The sequence below is a fragment of the Silene latifolia genome, chromosome 5 (assembly GCF_048544455.1).
Source record: "Silene latifolia isolate original U9 population chromosome 5, ASM4854445v1, whole genome shotgun sequence".
Classification (NCBI taxonomy): domain Eukaryota; kingdom Viridiplantae; phylum Streptophyta; class Magnoliopsida; order Caryophyllales; family Caryophyllaceae; genus Silene; species Silene latifolia.
This window is the reverse complement of record NC_133530.1, coordinates 61,404,318-61,425,267: the sequence shown is the minus strand read 5'-3', so window position 1 is coordinate 61,425,267 and position 20,950 is coordinate 61,404,318. Positions and strand designations below refer to the sequence as shown.

General features: G+C 38.6%; 1 protein-coding gene and 1 non-coding gene across 2 annotated transcripts; both read left to right on the top strand.

Annotated features, from left to right (window-relative positions):
• The first annotated feature begins 8,440 nt into the window (after window positions 1-8,440).
• Window positions 8,441-8,547, top strand: LOC141658000 (small nucleolar RNA R71). Its single transcript, XR_012548912.1, has one exon. It is a non-coding gene; the product is annotated as a small nucleolar RNA R71 (small nucleolar RNA).
• Window positions 8,548-18,246: 9,699 nt separating this feature from the next.
• LOC141657459 (putative membrane-associated kinase regulator 1) lies at window positions 18,247-19,938 on the top strand. Its single transcript, XM_074464709.1, has one exon. It carries the CDS (start codon window positions 18,476-18,478, stop codon window positions 19,703-19,705), a length of 1,230 nt encoding a protein of 409 aa, XP_074320810.1. The 5' UTR covers window positions 18,247-18,475; the 3' UTR covers window positions 19,706-19,938.
• Window positions 19,939-20,950: the final 1,012 nt, after the last annotated feature.

Below are 20,950 nucleotides of genomic sequence, written 5' to 3'. Positions count from 1 at the left end.
TTAGTTCACAAATTAAGCAAATGTGGTCGTTGGTCAATGGTCGATACAAAACACAATTTATACTTCACAAACAACTCTACAAATTAGTAAAGAGGTAAGTAAAGGTCGGATCCCAAGGGACGGGTATTGAAAAACGAAGATTTCTATTGCTACTAGTGGTGTCTAGGGGTGTCACAAGTTGGGTTGATGTAGAAGGTTACTAAACTAAAATAGCAATGAAAATAAACTAACAAGGTAAATGGAATAAGGGTGTAAACAATTGATTAAAAGCACTAGGGTGTCATGGGTTCATAGGGGATTCATGGGATATGATCATACAAACATGTTCTCAAATTATAAGCAAGCAATTATTGTTGTGATGGATTGAGTTGGGTTATATCTTACAATCCTAGGAAAGTTTGGGTCCCGGAGCCGAATCTCTTGGATTGTACAACACCTACAAGTCGACTTAATCTTTCCTACTTAACACATGCATGATCTAACAAGACTCGAGTTGGGTTATGTCTTACAAGTCAAGTTGAAGAGATAGTAGATGATAATAAATGCAAGGATTCATAGGCTTAGCATTTCATCAAACATAACATGTGCATGTATTAAGATCAAAACAAGCAAGCAAATAAGATATGAAAGCATATTGATTTAAGCATGAATCATCCCCATGTTGGTTTCCCCTAATCACCCATTAAACCCTAGCTAAGAGACTACTCACTCATTATCATATTGATCATGCTAGAAAGGTTGTCAATCATACTAACATAATGAAACATGATGAATAAATGAAAGTAATTAGCAATAATTAAAAAGGGATTAAGAGATTATACCTACTAATGATTCCAATAATAAAGCAAGAATAATAGAAGTACTTGAATCCTAGATTGAGAGGTTGTCAATCTCCCAATAATAACCCAAATAATCTTCAATTACCCAAAATAAAGTAAGAACAAGAGAGAGATTAAGGAACTAAAACTTGGATTAAAACTTGATTAATACTTGATTACAATATTGAAGAGAGATTTGATTGATATTAACTACTCTAACTATTGATTAGAAGAACATGCTCCTCTAATTAGACTAATGGGGTATTTATAGTGAAAATTAGGGAGGATGCATTAGGGTTAACTAAGGGCTAAACTAGTAATTACACTTTTTAAGTTGAGCAAGGAGACTCCGGTATTCAATGAGAGAAGGGCGTCTCCATTTTGTAACTTGAAGGACGAAACCATGTTTGTCGTGATCCGAGCGGATGGAGGTCGAGACGGACGGATGGGGCATGGACGATCCGAGCGGATCAAGGTAGAAGACGCTCGGATTGGGCACTGGGGATCCGGCGGATCTGGTAAGGACGCTCGGATTGAGCTGGGCGGACGGACGGATCGTGGATGATCCGTTCGGATTCTTCTACAGCGTCATTCCTTCTTCTTTTCTTCCCTTTTCTTCATAGAATCCTTGGGGATTTCCTTGGGGACTCAAGGATCCTTTCTCAACATTGATCTTCTACTTAGCTATGTACAAAGGCCTTCTAGTCTTGTCTCTCCTTGATGCTTGGTCATTGAATACGATCCATTTAGCCTCGTTTTGCCATGAAAATGCAAGATTCTTACTCCTTTCCTACCAAGGGATCAAAATCTCAAAGAATATGCAAAACAAAGATCTAAAGATAAGAAATGACCCAAATAAGCACTAAAAAGCATGGAAACAATGGTAATTCGGGGCTAAATATGCGCCAATTATGGTCGCATCAAATATCCCCAAACCGAACCTTTGCTCGTCCCGAGTAAAGAGGTGACAAAGACTAGGACCAATACTAACCTAACCTAATAATAATAGCCGATATGAGACAATTAGCGGGTCTCACTCCGCCCCTTCAACTCACAACAAGACAACCATGAGGTAGGATGCCTTCTTGCAAGGCAAGGTGGGTCTTGCCAAAATGGCGACACATCCAAACATTAAGCACATAAAATCAAGTAATGGATGCATCTACAAAAGAATAGCCACTTTCCTCATCTAAGTGGCGGAAATTATCTACAAGGGAAGCAATTCAAGGGTGCACAATCCTTCATAGATGCAATTTGTTCAAACTACTAAGCCTAGAAGGATACCAATAAATCACCTCCAAAAGGCGTCAAGCTAGGGTACCTTTGTCCTCAATCGTTAAATGCTTTTGTCAAGAGTAGACTCCCTATGGTGTTAGAAACACTGGAGGATCGCGGAATTCCCCCTCTTGCCTAGACAAGAAGAAGGGTCGTCCCCTCTCTACCATGCACAAAAATGGATACGATGGATAAAGGGATCAATAGATATTTGAGTTTCACTTTGGGAGTTTGCTTTTGTTTTTGTTTTTCCCCCCCAATTTCTTGTGGTATTTGACATTTGAGAACACTTTCTTTGCCATTTCTTTTTGATTTTTGGCATTTCAATACTTGACAACTTTTTGCATTTCTTTTTTGAACATTTTCAAAGTCACCCCAATTAGTAACGAGGGTGCCTTGTATTTGAAGCTTTAGGAGTTCTATTTTTGCTCCTCTTTTCATTTGATGCATTTTTGCAAACTTTCTTTCACTTTTCATTTCATTGAACTCAAATTTGAATAATTTTTGTGCCCATTCCCTTTGATGACAAAAATGTATGGTAGAATATGGATGAACGATAGAAGTATGCATGGTTTCAAGGGTCACCTTGGAATAAACGGTAGCCAAGGAGTTATCACACCACAAGGTACTCTTGACTCGGCCTTAAACCATGGGTCAAAGGATACTAGCATGACACATCCTAGGGTGTTTTACAAGCATTCTAACAAGCAAAGTCTTAAGAATAAAAAGCATCTACTAGGGCCTATATACACTTGTCAAGCTTCCCAAGTAGACGGTTTCGCAAAATTTTTCTAACCATGCAAACTACATGCCATGATGCAACTAACATTTATACATCCTAATGCAAAATGATTCTACCAACTAATATGACATATAAACTAAATGCAAGTCCTAAGTTCACATTGTTTTACCGCATCAATCAAAATAAAGCCACATAGTCATTAACATAAAGAGGAAAAAGGAGATTGGAAAGATCATACCATGCGGTCTTCAATATCCTCATGTCTCGGATGTGGCGTAGTCAATCAAAGTGAACAAGGATGAACAAACACAATATATACAAGACAATATATACAAAGGAAAATGAACTTGTTTTTGGTTTTTTCAATTTTCAAATTTTTATGATTTTTTTGAAATTTTTCAATTTTTATGGGTTTTTGAATAGAAGTTAAGTGTTAGAATTCCCATCCCCACACTAATATGGGCATTGTCCTCAATGGCCAAAATGATGGAAATTATGCAAAGAATGATGCATGATTTCTATGCTAAATGCAATTCTACACTAAGCTATTCTACATGATGCATGTTGTTTTGTTATGACGGAGAGGATAATTTAAATTACCTCCCGTTGCGTATGCATCAACTTCCCCAAACCAAGCAAGACACTATTGCTAATGTCAAAGCATGGGGGAGTTCATGCACATGCTATGCTATGCATGAGACTAGATTGTCATTTTGGATTTTCAAAAATGGGAACAATAAAGAACACCTCAAAGGAACCGAGGTGTGAGTCCTTTGATGTTGCTAGGACTAAACCAACAATGATCAAAATGAAAATAAAATACAAAGAGATATAGACAAACCGTGGGAGAGTAGGAATCTCCAAGGCTAGTCTTCCATCATGCTATCATCATCACCACTCCCCTCATGAGAAGTGGTCACATTGCCACTTTCCTTGGCACTTTCTTCATTGCTTTCCTCATCATCATCTTCACCATCTTCACCATCCCTTTCTTCATCTCCACTTGCTTCTTCTTCAAGGTTATCATCAATCTCCTCATCATTTCCAACAACCTCATTATCTTCCACCACATCCCTTGATGCACCCGGGAACAAAGCTTCTCTATCCGCCCAACTAGGCAAAGGACAAGATGGATCAAGGAGTCCTTGCCTAGCTAAATGTAGGAGGGGAGGATATTGAGCTAGATATGCATTCTTCCGGTCTTCATAAGCTTGCTTGTGCATGGCTCTCATAAGAAGAGTTACATAGTCTTTCCCAATTTCAATTCCTTCCTAGCGTAAACTCTTCATAGTCATAGGGGTAAGGTGGTATGATAATGGAAGAGGAGGGGGCCTCATGGTCACCCTTTTGTTGTTGAATGATGTACTCGGCTTCTTTGGTTAGGGGAAGTAAATAGTTGGTCCGGTGGACACTAAGACGGCAAATCTTTGCGGGTAAAGTGAATGAACGAGCCTCACTAGTAAGCCACCCATACTTGGTATCAAGGGAATTGTGAACAACCCATTTGAACTTGTTAATCAAGATGGACATATCAATGAGATGGCCACCGTCCTTAGCCTTGTACTTGCTATCCTTATTGAAATTAGGATCAAATTGCTTGGCTAGGACCGTGACAAGGCCGCCATTAACAATAACGGTCGTACCCTTCTTCCCACTATCTACATGAAGCCATCTATCAACCAATAGCCTCAAACAATTGTAAGGCTTGGTGTGAATTCTTCCAATATTCAAGGTTGATTCAAGGAGAATAAAATCGAGTCCCGTGAAATGATTGGTGTCTCTTCTAGCAATTATGGTATTTCCCACAACTTTGTGCCATATTCTTATGCCCGGATGATGGACCAAGAGAGCACGACAAGCATGAAAATCTTCATATTTCTTCCCGGAGATTGCCTCCCAAAGAGGCGCGGGATCGTACTTACCATATTGCTTATAGAATTTATGTTCATCGCTAAGACCCAAAATTGCACCCAATTCCGGAAAGGAAATGCGTCTACTAGTGTTAGCTAGACGAAACTCAATATTTTCCCTATTCTCAACTTTTGTCACTTTCAAGGAACTTAAGAATTCCAAGACAAGGGAGGGGTATGTTACTTCTTTCATTTCAAACAATTTCTTCAAACCCATGGCATTGAAAAAGACTCTTGTTTGTTCAAGGACACCTAGCTTCTCTAAGGTTTTTTCACATATGAACTTGGTGGATTGAATTTGTTTCATAGCAAACTTGACAAATGAGTTTCTATGGTCATCGGAAATGAAAGTTACCTCCGGATAATGCAAGAGTTGATTAATTACCGGAGTAGAAGGTGATGCTTCCATAGAAGTTTGCTGAGGTTGTTCCACTACCAAGCTTGGTGTTGACACCACCATTGCCAAAGCTTTCTTTGTTTGTAGAGCTTTTTGCCTTTGAGAGAGAGCCTTTGCCTTTGGTGCCTTTGTTGCCTTTGTTGCTCCCTTTGTTCTTGCCATTTGATGAACAAACCAAGTAGAGAATCAAAAATCTTCAATTTGTAGAATGCCCAAATTGATTTTGAATGTGAAAGGCTTTGCCTTTATGAGAACAAAAATCAACTCAAAGGGTGAAGATTTTGTGCTTGGTTTCGATTTTTCTTGAAGATGGAGTGATTAATTTGATGTTTGAAGGATGGTTTGATTTTGTTTTGGTGATTTTGTTGAGGGTTTTTGTGTTTGAGATGGAGAGGATGAGGGTTTTGGTGTTATGGGTAGTGTTTATGAATGAATGAATGAATGTGGGGGGTATTTAAAGAAACGAAAATCTCGAAGATGCAGGCACGATCCGTGCGGATTAGGCGCAATCCGCTCGGATTTTCAAGCTTCAAATTTTTAAAAATCCCGCCTAAAGACGGGCGTCTCCTGGGGAAATCCGCTCGGATTTTTATTGAGGGACGGGCGTCTCTTGGGAAATCCGGACGGATTCTCATCCGAGATTTTTCTTGTTTTTCTTGACTTCAAGACGGGCGGATTTTACCGAGAGACGGACGGATCCTGGGAGACGGGCGTCTTTCCGAAAATCCGCTCGGATTCCTTAACGACAGAATTCTTCAATTTTTGCACGCCCAAGACGGCGTCTTCTCGAGCCGGACGCTCGGATCCTCTGCAGACGGACGGATTCTCCAGAATCCGCTCGGATTCTTCCTTGATTACACGGATCCTTGCGCAAACCCATTCCTTAACATTCTTTCTTTCTTTCTTTCTTTTCTTGTGTTCTTCATTGTGGGGGCACTACTAAGGCGTGAATAGCCTAGGTAATTGCCATCCCCACACTAAGGTAAATCACTACACATCAATTAAAATCATTAGTCCCTCCCTCACTTCTCTCTTTTCATGACAATTATTTTGATCAAGGTAAATAAAATCCAAAAATGACAAAAATGCAATGCAAAAATTAAATGTAAGTTAGGGAGTTAGAAATATTTACAAGTGGTGGTTTAGGGAGGACTCCACCAAACTCTCATTCTTGATGAGATGTCAAGGAGGCATGTTCAAGGTGTTGTTGATGTTGCTCAACACCTCGAAAAAGTAGTTAAAAGCTTGTTCGTTGTTATGGTAGAGGTTCTCAATAGACCGTGGTTCTTGTTGTTGATCATGATCGATGGCATGCCCAATGTAGGGATTAAAGATCCCTTCAAATTCGTCGTCCCAAAGACCACAAACTTCATTGAGTTGATCATTGAAAATCTCTTGCTTGGATGGAGACAACTCTCCCAAATTCTTCTTTTGGCCAATGAGGCCATCATCTTCTTCCTTGGTTGATTTTGATGAGCTTTGCAAGCTCTCCTTGCCACAATTCACTTGCTCTTTGAATGGAGCATCTTCAACTTTCTTCCTCCATTGGAGTTCCGATTTCTTCCTTTCATCCTTCCGGCTATAGTGATCGATCATGAAACATGGCTCATGCAAACGAGGAGCTCTCATGGTCTTGTCAAGATTAAAAGTTATGCTTTCATCTCCCACTTCTAGAGTGAGCTCTCCATGTTTCACATCAATCACCGCACCCGCGGTGTGTAGGAAAGGTCTTCCTAAGATGATTGGAATGTTGGAATCTTCCTCCATATTAACAATGACAAAGTCCACCGGGATGAAAAACTTCCCAATTCGCACGGGGACATCTTCCCATATCCCTAGCGGTGTCTTCGTCGATCTATCGGCCATTTGAAGTGTGATATTGGTACATTTAAGCTCTCCCATTCCCAACCTTTTACTTACCGAGTACGGCATGACACTCACACTAGCCCCTAGATCACATAAGGCTTTGTTGATCGTTGTGTCGCCAATGGTACACGGTATTGAGAAGCTTCCCGGATCCTTTAGCTTTGGAGGTGAACTCCCTTGAAGTATGGCACTACTCACCTTGGTGAAGGCGATAGTCTCAAGTTTCCGGATCGACTTCTTCTTTGTGAGAATATCCTTCATGTATTTCGCATAGGCCGGAACGTGATTGATTAATTCCGTGAAAGGAATTGAGACTTCTAAGTTCTTCACAATTTCCATGAACTTTCCAAGTTGATCATCAAATTTAGGCTTGGCTTGACGACTTGGAAAAGGAAGTCTAATCACAATGGGCTCCTTTTCTTTGGCTTTGTCTTCATTTTTCTTTGAACTTTCTTCCTTTGATGATTCCCCTTCTTTGGGACTTTGCACCACAACTTCATTCTCACTAGCTCTCACAACTTCATCCTCAACTTGCTCCTTCGGTGCTTCATACCTTGTACCACTTCTCAAGTGAATGGCACTAACCGTTTCATGTCTAGGGGGATTACCTTGTGGTGGTAATTGCCCCTTTTGTCTTGATGAGCTTGAAGATGCTAGTTGGGTCAATTGTGTTTCCAACATCTTGGTGTGAGCTAGAATGTTGTTGATGGTGGTATCCTTTGCTTGGCTATCTTTTTGCATTTGGGTGAAAAATTCTTGTTGATTTTTTTGCATTTGAAGGACCGCTTTTTGGACATCAAAACTTTGGTCATTTTGGTGATTGTATGGATTTTGATTTTGGTAACCTTGGTTTTGATTGAAAAAGGGTCTTTGGTTTTGATTTCTCATGGGTGGTGGAGTGTATGTTGGTTGAGGGTTTTGAACATTTTGGCTTTTGTATGAGAGATTTGGATGGAACTTGGTGTTTTCATTGTAAAAATTTGAATAAGGGGTACCACTTTTGTAAGCTTGGAAAGCATTAACTTGCTCGGTTGTTCCCCTACATTCTCCTTGATCATGACCTAAGGTTCCACAATTCTCACATATCCCGCTTGGGATTGATGAGGATGCCGTCAAGGCATTGACATGATGCTTTGTTGATTTTGAGCTTTCCTCAAGTCTAGCCATAGCTTGTTCAAACTTCAAGTTGATAGTGTCAATGTGAGCACTAAGTTGAGCACCCAATTGAGTAACGGTGTCCACTTCATACTTTCCTCTAGTAGCCTTGCGAGGCCTACTATATTGCGAATTATGGACCGCCATTTCCTCAATCTTGTTCCATGTTTGATTGTCATCAACTTCGGTGAACATTCCATTTGATCCCATATTGAGAATGTTCCTTGAATCTTCATATAAACCATTCCAAAATTGTTGCACTAAAAACCATTCGCTAAGTCCATGGTGAGGACATGAGCGACAAATACCTTTGAACCGCTCCCAAGCTTCATACAAAGATTCTTCATCCCTTTGCTTAAAACCCGTAATTTGAGCTCTTAGCATATTAGTCTTTTCCTGGGTAGAATTTTTGTAGAAAGCGAGAGCTAACTTCTTCCAAGAATCTATTCCAAGGGTGGCCTTATCAAGGCCCTTCAACCATTGCTTTGCGGTGCCGATTAACGAAAAAGGAAATAAGACCCATCTTATTTGGTCTTGAGTCACGCCCGTTTGAGAGATAGCTTCACAATAATCACAAAATGTTTCCATATGAGAATGAGGGTCCTCACTTGGCATGCCCCCGAATTGGCTCCTCTCAACTAGTTGGATGAAGGCGGACTTGGCAATAAAGTTTCCGGTAAGATGTTGTGGGGTAGGAGTACCGTTTGGTAGATCCTCCTCGGTGGGTATAGAGTGAGACGAAAATTTAGGCATTGTAGGTGGATTTTGTGTGGTATTGTTTAATGGGTTCTCTTCTCCTTCTATTGCGAAAGGATTGACAAACTCACTAGTGGGTTGAACAACTTCACCAACACCTCCCAAATTCCTCCTAACAAGTCTCCTATTATTCGTCAAGGTTCTTTCGATTTCACGGTCAAAAGGTAACAAATCTCTTTGTAACCTTCTAGACATGCAAAATATCAAACAACTCAAAAACAATTAGAACAAACCTTGAGGAGTTTTACTTCCCCAAGGTGAAAAAGACACAACTAAAAATAACAAAAGAAATCTAAAATCAATTAAACACCGTCCCCCACAGCAGGCGCCATTTTTGATCGGAGCCATTTAGTTCACAAATTAAGCAAATGTGGTCGTTGGTCAATGGTCGATACAAAACACAATTTATACTTCACAAACAACTCTACAAATTAGTAAAGAGGTAAGTAAAGGTCGGATCCCAAGGGACGGGTATTGAAAACGAAGATTTCTATTGCTACTAGTGGTGTCTAGGGGTGTCACAAGTTGGGTTGATGTAGAAGGTTACTAAACTAAAATAGCAATGAAAATAAACTAACAAGGTAAATGGAATAAGGGTGTAAACAATTGATTAAAAGCACTAGGGTGTCATGGGTTCATAGGGGATTCATGGGATATGATCATACAAACATGTTCTCAAATTATAAGCAAGCAATTATTGTTGTGATGGATTGAGTTGGGTTATATCTTACAATCCTAGGAAAGTTTGGGTCCCTGAGCCGAATCTCTTGGATTGTACAACACCTACAAGTCGACTTAATCTTTCCTACTTAACACATGCATGATCTAACAAGACTCGAGTTGGGTTATGTCTTACAAGTCAAGTTGAAGAGATAGTAGATGATAATAAATGCAAGGATTCATAGGCTTAGCATTTCATCAAACATAACATGTGCATGTATTAAGATCAAAACAAGCAAGCAAATAAGATATGAAAGCATATTGATTTAAGCATGAATCATCCCCATGTTGGTTTCCCCTAATCACCCATTAAACCCTAGCTAAGAGACTACTCACTCATTATCATATTGATCATGCTAGAAAGGTTGTCAATCATACTAACATAATGAAACATGATGAATAAATGAAAGTAATTAGCAATAATTAAAAAGGGATTAAGAGATTATACCTACTAATGATTCCAATAATAAAGCAAGAATAATAGAAGTACTTGAATCCTAGATTGAGAGGTTGTCAATCTCCCAATAATAACCCAAATAATCTTCAATTACCCAAAATAAAGTAAGAACAAGAGAGAGATTAAGGAACTAAAACTTGGATTAAAACTTGATTAATACTTGATTACAATATTGAAGAGAGATTTGATTGATATTAACTACTCTAACTATTGATTAGAAGAACATGCTCCTCTAATTAGACTAATGGGGTATTTATAGTGCAAATTAGGAGGATGCATTAGGGTTAACTAAGGGCTAAACTAGTAATTACACTTTTTAAGTTGAGCAAGGAGACTCCGGTATTCAATGAGAGAAGGGCGTCTCCATTTTGTAACTTGAAGGACGAAACCATGTTTGTCTTGTGATCCGAGCGGATGGAGGTCGAGACGGACGGATGGGGCATGGACGATCCGAGCGGATCAAGGTAGAAGACGCTCGGATTGGGCCTGGGGATCCGAGCGGATCCAGGTAAGGACGCTCGGATTGAGTTTGGGCGGACGGACGGATCGTGGATGATCCGTTCGGATTCTTCTACAAATCATTCCTTCTTCTTTTCTTCCCTTTTCTTCATAGAATCCTTGGGGATTTCCTTGGGGACTCAAGGATCCTTTCTCAACATTGATCTTCTACTTAGCTATGTACAAAGGCCTTCTAGTCTTGTCTCTCCTTGATGCTTGGTCATTGAATACGATCCATTTAGCCTCGTTTTGCCATGAAAATGCAAGATTCTTACTCCTTTCCTACCAAGGGATCAAAATCTCAAAGAATATGCAAAACAAAGATCTAAAGATAAGAAATGACCCAAATAAGCACTAAAAAGCATAGAAACAATGGTAATTCGGGGGCTAAATATGCGCCAATTATGGTCGCATCAATTATCACTCTCTTTTCGACTCTCCGAGTACCTCAACTGTTTCCTCATCATTTCACAAGTTCTAACCTAACCACATGCTAACAAAAACATCTAAGTTGTGCTCAAAAGGTCATCCTCACATGTCCTCAAATTGCGTTCACTATCACGCAGCCGCTAAGCATCCAAGTTCTGATGGTATCCCACTACCGTCCGAGTGTTCCCAAATTATCAAACTTGATGATTATGTCTAAAATCACTCGTCTTGTTGAAAACATATACCTAAGGCTAAGGTGAGAAAATGTTATTTTGGGTCACACGCAACTCTATGCCCGGATATCCCGGGTTAACTCAACGGATAAGGATGGTGAGAATTAAAACAATTCAGAACGGATATAAAAAGATAGGAAATCAAACAACTTCGAGGGGATGGGAAGTCAATGGTCAACACCTTAAAATTGCCCTAATTGCACATTTGAAATATAATGAACTTTGAAAGACGATGCAATTTCAAGATTGAACTTTAGCAACTTTACTAACTTGTAAAATGTTGTTTCTCATTATGAAATTTTACTCAAACTTTACTCAAATGCGAAATGTTATATTAAAACTTTAGCATAAGGTCATTCGTTTCAAACTTCTTGAGGACTTTAATAGAAAATAATCCGTCATAGGATGGTACATGTCACTATAGGCCAAATTCAAAGCATTACGAATTGATTAGTGTAAAACAAAACTTAGAAAAATCAGAATATCCGGGTGGGTAGGTTATTCATTTCCGAAAATCAAATTCTAAGACGGAAAATTTCTCACATATGACTTCACAAAATGTCAAAATCAAAGATTAGAGAAATAATGAATAAACGAGATACGTCACAAGCGGAAAACCAAAGCTTATTTATACTTTTCACAATATTTTTCGGAAAATTTGTCAACCTTCAAGACGGAAAAATTTGATTCACACCATTTTATTACAAAATTTCAAAAACAATATTATAGTTTTACAATACTATTAAAGCATACTTGGGTAACATCAAAAACATTCATATTCCTCGCTTGGTTCAAAATTTTAAGCTAAACTTTGCAACAAAATCTTCATTTTTAAGACAATTTACCACACTACTACGGATAATGATAGTCTTGGTAAGACGATTAAAACAAGTTTTATTCATCAAAATGAAAAGTAAGTCAAACTTTAAAAATTGAAATTTTCGCATACAAGGTAAAAGCCCGACATTAACAACAAGTGTTAAGCTTTTCCTGTTCAATATGACCCAACAACAAGCATGAATATTTGGTTATCGTCTCAAAAGCACAAGTTTCTAAACTCATCCATGGTGGGAAAGGAAAAAAAATTATCGTAAAAAAATCCAATTTTTGACCACTCTAATGATGTAGAAAATCAACCATTACTATGAAATGGGACAAAGTCATGCAATTCCTTGTAAAATTGAATAAACATGTGTATATACAAAACCAGTTTAAATTGAAAAAATGAAGAAGATGACTCCACTACATGGTCGAAATTTGATAAAACGAATCAAGGAAAGTGATGTAGCAAAGTGTAATTCAAATAACAAATATTAATACGAAAACCTTGAATTATTTTAAGACAAATCGATGCCGAAGTTACGAGGTTCAAGAAATGAAAAGATAAGGTGGAAAAACAAATTTTACACGAATTTCTCAGCTAAATAGACCCACTCGGTCGAGTGCCCAGGGCACTCGGTCGAGTGCAACTACACTCGGTCTAGTGACAGGCTACGAAGTTTTCCAATTTCTTAAATTTGTCCACTCGGTCGAGTGAACTTTCCACTCAGTCGAGTGACGCATCCACTCGATCGAGTGACTGGTCAACTCGCCCAAGTACTACTCTACTCAGTTGGGTTTGGTCTCACACTCACTATCTTTAGCACATTACTCTCATAATCATAGCTACTCTACAACCAATCACCATCATTCATGTTATAACAACGACACTAGCAAGCTCAAATACGCATACGATATCTACGTGCCAAGACTCAGGACTATCGTCCCTCATATAAACATACACCAATCATATCTACGATATACTACTCACATGAGTCTACTTATCCATTTATCACATGCTATCATATTCTACGCAAACAATTCAATCATACGATAAACCTATTACGAGTCACAAAACACGTGTATGCATAACACTTTCACTAATGATCATATTCCATGCCATAATCAAACACACATTAAAGCAATAACACATATGCATTCCTATTACGATTGACATCATGATTCCCATACTCCTAACTACCCCCGTAGTGTCCAACTGAGACGATAGGCACTAGCTTTGGCATGAGGGCGCCTACCCATCCAAAACCGATCTCCTATGGTACTCATGTTGGGTTCATTTTACTTAGACTCTCCTAGATTCATTTTTGGTTCATTGGTTTTAGGTTCCAAAATCGTCGCTCTGATACCACTTTGTAACACCCCGATTATCCGGCCAAGATAATTGGAGAGTTACCATCTCGGTTTTCCGAGGTAGTGTTTCAAACCTTCAATCAAAGAACATTTTATTAATATAAATGTTTAGTGAATTTACATAAACATAAACAAATGAATAAGAATACAACTCATGACAACTATACTCGTCTAGCCAACTAAACTCGTCTCGTGATATCATCAAGCTCGTCCCGTCTCCCGCTTACTATCCAAACAACCTGAATATAACCTGCTCCCCATATGACCAAAGGATATCATATGGATCGACACAAGCCACCCCAAAAGGGATAGGTGACAAGATACAGACTCACAAACGTCAATTACATTAAAATAAATAAAGTGTGACTCGACTCGAGTGTGAACATACAAAATGACCATGATATGAATGAACAACCGTCAACAACCACCACCATGGTATGGGGACACTTCCAGACATACCGACAATCACACTGGTACCGGGACACGCCCAGACATATCGATAACCACAAACAGGTACCGGGACACGCCCAGACGTACCGGGTCTGAAAGCCAACCGGATCCCCTGCCAGACATCGTGTCTCAACAACAGGAGTCCCTCCGTAACTCAAGCCATTAATGTGCACATCCCTCTTGGAGTGGGAAGCTCCAAGAGGCGACTTAAGCGTAAGACGGTCTCCCAACTGTCTTACGTCTCCAAAACAAGTAACCAATCAAACCACTGTGTCCTCCGACATACCAGACAACGCAACAAATACGATATACCATATAACATGCCAATTACCGACTCCCTCAATGCAAATGTATGATAAAGACTCATTTTATAAATAAATACGACAATGAAACTGAGTAGGATAAACCTACCTCACAGCAAATCCGCATCACACAAGCTAGGTCCGTCTCGTAAAACCGTCTCACAAAACACATTTCCTAAAATACGATAATAATACAAATACGTATAAATATACTCATCCAATCATACAAATATGTATAAATATATTAATCTAATATGTATACAAATACATATAATTATACTGATATATATTTATACCAACATGTATAAATATACTAATACATTTTATAAATACGTATACGACTAAATAAATACGAATTAATTAACTAAATAAACCCGTCTTAATTATTTACTCAAAAATCTGACTCACCCAACCACAACAATACCACCCTCGCTGCCACTGTGGGCCACCACCACAGCCATGGTGGCCACGGCCAGCAACAGAAGCCCCACGGCCACCACCAACCATAGCCGACACCGACAACACTCACAAACACCATAAACACCACCCTCCTCACACTACCCACGCACAAGCCGCCACCATCAAGGCCGCCACCACCACAATGGTGCCGCCCTGGCCACGATGGGTCTAAGGGTGGCCACCATGCCGACAGCCACCACCCACGATAGAAACAGCAGCAACAAAGAACACACGACAAATATGCACCCATAAACGCCCGTCCGTACACCTCCCTTCTACCCCAGATTTTGGCCACCACAGCCACCCTAGCCACCAACCAAGACCACCCCTTAACTCCCCTATCTTCCCTTGACAACCACTGCCCAAAACCCGAACCCAAGCCGACCCGAAACCGCAGTAAAAAGGCAGCCCTAACCCGCAGCACGAAACCCCCAAAAACCCTTATTAAAACCCACGGTCAAACCCCTAAATGGGTGGTAAACGGGTGGTCTAAGACGGGTCAATGTCTGGACGGGTCAATAGTATGAATAAAATAATATGATGGCTAGTATAAGACGGCTTACCTTATGATCTCAAGGCAGAGGGCAAAAGACGGTCTTTCTCTTCCTTTCTCTCTTTCTCTCTTTCTCTCTTTTCTCTCTAAAGTTTGATGGTGGATTTTTTGTGGATTGCATTAGGATAAGGTTGGGTGGGTGAGGATAAGGGAGTATATATGTATGTGGTGGGATTATAATACATATATAATGTATTATTATTATTATTATTATTATTATTATTATTATTATTATTATTATTATTATTATTATTATTATTATTATTATTATTATTATTATTATTATTATTATTATTCCGTCTCAACATAACTCGTATAAATAAAATATTATTATTATTATTAAATACGAAGTATTACAGGTAGTGAATACAAAGATAGACGAAACCACAGTACTTTAAATAAATATAATGTTTAAATGGCCTTATTACATAATCCAAAATAAATAACTAAATTAATAAGTACAACCGCAACGGAAACTAAATAATACGAATAATAAATATTATTTGTTCGTCTAAGGTGATCTAGACAGCTAAGTAATGCCATATCCTCTCGCCCTTCAGCTCCCATTCTAAGCCTGCTCAATTACCTGGAATCAATCTGTTCCTCAATTATTGGTTTATCACATGTGTTTAACTAATACACGGTCAACCCAATGGTTGAGTAGGAATATCTAAACAACAAAAACCATACAACAATAATGCAGAATAAATATGCAAATGATCAATCCCGATCAGAACTCCAACATCCATACATCCTCCATCAACATATATAACCCGAGACACCCTTTCTCAATAACCCGAGACACCCTTAAAAACAATATCAATCCCGAGACACCCTTTTATATACCGCCACCCGTGGACCGGTTTTTCAATTTTACCCGCCACCCTTGGACCGGGACTTCAATACAACAATACAAAATGCAATATGAATAATAATAAATCAGCAATATCAATATTCAACCAACAACCAACATCCGATTTCAATTAACGTTCAACATATAAATTACACCAATACATATTCGAGTTGAGTAGATAACCTACCTCAGCGGCAAATCCAATAAAGCAGTCCAATAAAATAATCAGAAATACTCCACTTCAAAACGTCACCTAAACGCAATATTATAATTTAATTATTAAATATTCAATTTACTACATTAATTTAATTAATTACAATTTAATTTAATTAATTATTTTCTCGTGTAAATGATTACGTAAACCCGACTTAATAATTAAATGGAACAACCCATGCCATCCCGTGAAAACAAACCCAAGCGACCCCCCCATAATCACGGTTTTAAACCGTGCTCCAATCCCCTCCTTTAACCACCCTTTCCCGACACCACCAACCATCGTCAACACCACCCATTCCTGCCACACCCTAGCCCGCACCACGGCCAGCCTCGACGACCAGTAACCACTAGCTTAGCCATCCTAACCACGCCCTAGACAGTCCCCCGAAAACCCGACACAAAACAACGCAACTCAAACACTCACCACCGTACCACCACCGTGACAGCCTCTGGCCACCACCGTGATCTCCCTTGAACCACGGTGGACCCACCACATGCCCCAGTCAGGAACGTCCACCCACGATCCCTCCAAAACGACACACAATTCGAATAAAAACTCAAACCCGTTATAACCACCACAACCCGACAGCCCACCGTACCAACCACCACCTGCAGCCACCTCGACACCACCATTAGGACCGACTTTAGCCGACTTAACCAACCACCCAGGTCCCACGTTTATTCGTCAAACATACAAGTCACAATTCCCGTCTTAAATCCGCGACATCCACCCCTTTAGACACAAATTTCGCCACCCAAGGTGGTCGACAATGGCCACGACTTGTCCCACTAGCATCCCTACAGTCAAAGGCAACTATTGAGGGTAACAGCACTGTCCACGGTGGTCCATACGATGTTTAAACAATAATTTAATTAAATACGACGATATAAATATAAATTAAGACGGTCTTACCTTGAGACGATAATAATGAGATGAATTCTCTTATGTTTCCCAAATTATCTTTCCCCAACTTATGAAAGCATAAATAAATACTTAGTTATAAGCCATTTGATAATCGTCAAAACGAAATCGCTTAAACCTAGAGCTAACAACTGTAGAACTCACTAATGCCGTCAGCCAAACACCTTATGCCGTCGTCGTCGACTTGTTATCGTCGTCGAACTTCCCCCTTCTACGTTGATGGTCGGCCAGTGGGACGGCTAGTAGGCTTATGTCAATAAGCCTTTTTTTATCTCATTTAGGGTTGTTTGTTTGTAAGAAATGAGAAGGCAAAGTCGAAAAACCTTAAGGATATGTTGGATTTAGTAATATTTATGTAGGAAATGAGTTGTATCCTCTTCATTAGCTCAAAAGTATTGGACGTTCCATTACTTCTAATAGATTCATTTTAATATATTATTTCTCCTATACATTATCATTCATTATTTAATATTTTGCCCATTAAATTGTTTTGGGATAATTTCCAGACTGTTAATATGTAATGGAGATAGAAAGTAATGGAGATGATCTAATTTGGTAGGAAATAGCATATGCCAAAAACTAAGACCTAACAATAATTCTTAATTTAAATTATAAACTTCTACCTCCAATTCTTTAGAAATGATGCATATTACATTTTTGGCTTATTCATTAGAATTTGCTCATTTTTATTTTTAATATCTATCATATTACTTTATTGGCAAGACTCAACAGTCAACAGTTTGCCCGCAACATTAATCCTTGTGCAAAAAGTAAATGAAACGGTTTTAAAGAATCGAATGGAGTATTATTAATAAAACCTATTAATAGTGTCAATCAACTCATAAATTAAATACACGCTCCGTACACAAAAATGCATGATCCGTATTCGTATGATTTAATTAATTGAAGTCGTAGTTCAATGTACTATTTGATCTTTCACTATTAAAAAATTGTTAAGATTTAGGAGATATGCGGAATTCAAATAAATAAAATTTCGTACCATACGCAAAAAATAACATGTAGATGTAGACGTCGTATAGAATAAACTATCCGTTTTTCTCACCACCTCTCTACTTCCTCTCTTGTGAGTCTTATTCATTACCCAACAAAAAAAGTACCCACCCTCTTAATTAATCATCATCCATCCCTCTCACTTAGAAACTTCATTTACTCCCTTCATTGTCTAAACCCCATCACCTATCCTCACATTTCTCCCTCATACCCCAATAATGTAGATTTAATAATCATCACAAAACTCGTAAAAAATAATATCAATGGGGAAGAAAATTGAAAGAAATAGATCAAAAACACTCCCATCTTCACCAACACATTCTTTTTCCTCTTCGTCCTCTTCCGATTTTGAGTTTCGAATCTCGCTCTCCCCTAGAAAATCGTCGGCTGAGCTTTGCCCTGCCGACGAACTCTTCTATAAGGGAAAAATCTTACCCCTCCAAACATCTTCTCGAATATCCATGGTTCGAACCCTATTACTAGCATCCTCCTCCACCTCCTCCTCTGACACCACTACAACAGCATCACGTGACTCCTCCTCCTCCAACGACTCCACCTCCTCGTCATTCGCTGCCGATCTCTCACTTCTCGCTAATGGAGACCCTTGTTGCGACTCCACGCGCCCTAGTTCCGCTACTGATGACGATAACATCAACAACATTAACATCAACATCAATATCAACAACAGCAGTAGCAGTAGCAGCAACAACAACAACAACGGTTTTAAGCGTTATAGCAACAAAAAACCTCCAACAAATTCGACAACCTCGGCATCATCGAAATACTTTTCATTATCAAGATTCTCAAACGTTTTCAAAAAAGACAACATTAACCTTCCTCCTCCACCACCACTACCACTACCAGTACCAGTACCAGTACCACAACCCAAGGAAAACAACATAAACAACAATAATGCCAAAAAAATAAACCCCTCTGCAAAAGATGTCATAAGAAAATACTTGAAAAAAGTAAAACCACTTTACGACAAATTATCCTCAAAACACCCGGGTAGAAGTCCATGCGTAGGAGGTAGTCCAGTCCTCGAAACGACGTCGTCTGTACCGTTAAGAACAACCTCAACTGATATCCTCCTCAAAGGAACAGAAAGATCATCAACAACAACAACAACAACAATAACATCGACAACAATCAACGCAAGTTCATTCTCAGGAAACATAAAATGCAACAATAATAAGTTGATGAAACGTGGGTATGTGGCAAGCTGTCCTTCGTCGATGCGATCATCACCGAGTCACTCTGGTGTCTTAACTCGGACAGGCCTTCCGGCCCGGCCCGGTGTCGCAAGTACGAGTCAAGGAAGCTGCTCTTATTTGTCAAGTGATGCGTCTACAATGGAGGAGTTGCAAAATGCTATACAGGGTGCTATTGCACATTGTAAGAGTTCCATGTTACAATGCAGCACTTCAAGCTTCAATAACAACGTTAATCAACATAGTAATAATAATATGAAATGTAAGGCTTTTGAGATTTGATTTAATTATTACATGTTGTTTTATTTTATTTTTTAGTGTTTTTATTTAATTAGTTTATTTTAATTCTACGTTGAAACTCTAATGTTAACTTGATCTGCGAGGAGGTCGTAAGATTGGTAGTTTCTCTTTTCAATTCCTATATTTGTCTGACAAGTAGTAATAAGTTACGGAGTACCTACAATTTATGTGTTAGGGTTCTTTTTAAAGTAAATTACATATTTGCATTTTTAGAATTACGTGTTCCGTAGTTGTTATTCTAGAAAATGGTTTCAGAGACTTTGCTGAGTTTAACTAATAATCTTACCTTTATTTGAACGGTCCGTTTTTCTTAAGATCATTGCTTTTGGTCTGAAATAAGACGGGTAATATGTCATCATTTTACAATAAAATGTTGTTATTTTTTGGTAACATGTTACCATTATTGTTCACATCATTTTCAGGGTAAAAAATAACACCTCTAGTAATAACATTTTGTGAATTAATTGGTTACATTTTCTTAAAAAATGGCAACATTTTATCCGTCTGACAAATAAGACCAAAAATGTCTGTCTGAAACAAGAATTTGTGTTATTTGAATGTATTCCTTAAGTCAATTTATATTAACAAATTGTTGTAATCTATATTTAACAGTAATAATACAACAGTTTATCACTACCACATCACGACACTTTATTATCACATGAGAAACTTAAGGTAGTCATAATGGTAGACGACCTTCATACAATTATTTTTAAATGGTTATAAGAAGACACTTTATTATTGACTCGTTCCCAATTATTTGTTTAACGATTTCATTTTAAGGTGTTTTATTCATTTATTTACTTTTTTATATTATTAGGAACACTTATCATTCACTAACAATCACCATAAATGGACCTCTTCCCTTTCTAACCAAATGTATTAAAATTTTTGTCTATTAGAGCATCCGCAAAGGTGAGGTGCCCTATATTTTATCTCTCTTTCTCTTATTCGTCCACCGCATTTTCCACTAACTTTTCCATCTTTCGTCCCCAATTTATATCTACATATATGTAACAATGGGGCTCCCCAAAAATATTAATTTACACCTATAATTTGGGAACCTCCCCAAAAGTAGACAAATTACCCTTACTTTTTCTTTGGGGACCTCCCCTAAAAACAGTGGAACCTCATATTATGGGGAGGTATGTGCAATGGTGAGGTTTCCCATTTGATGAGAGAGAGGGCATTTGGGGAGGTAAGTTTCCACCTTTGCGGATGCTCTTA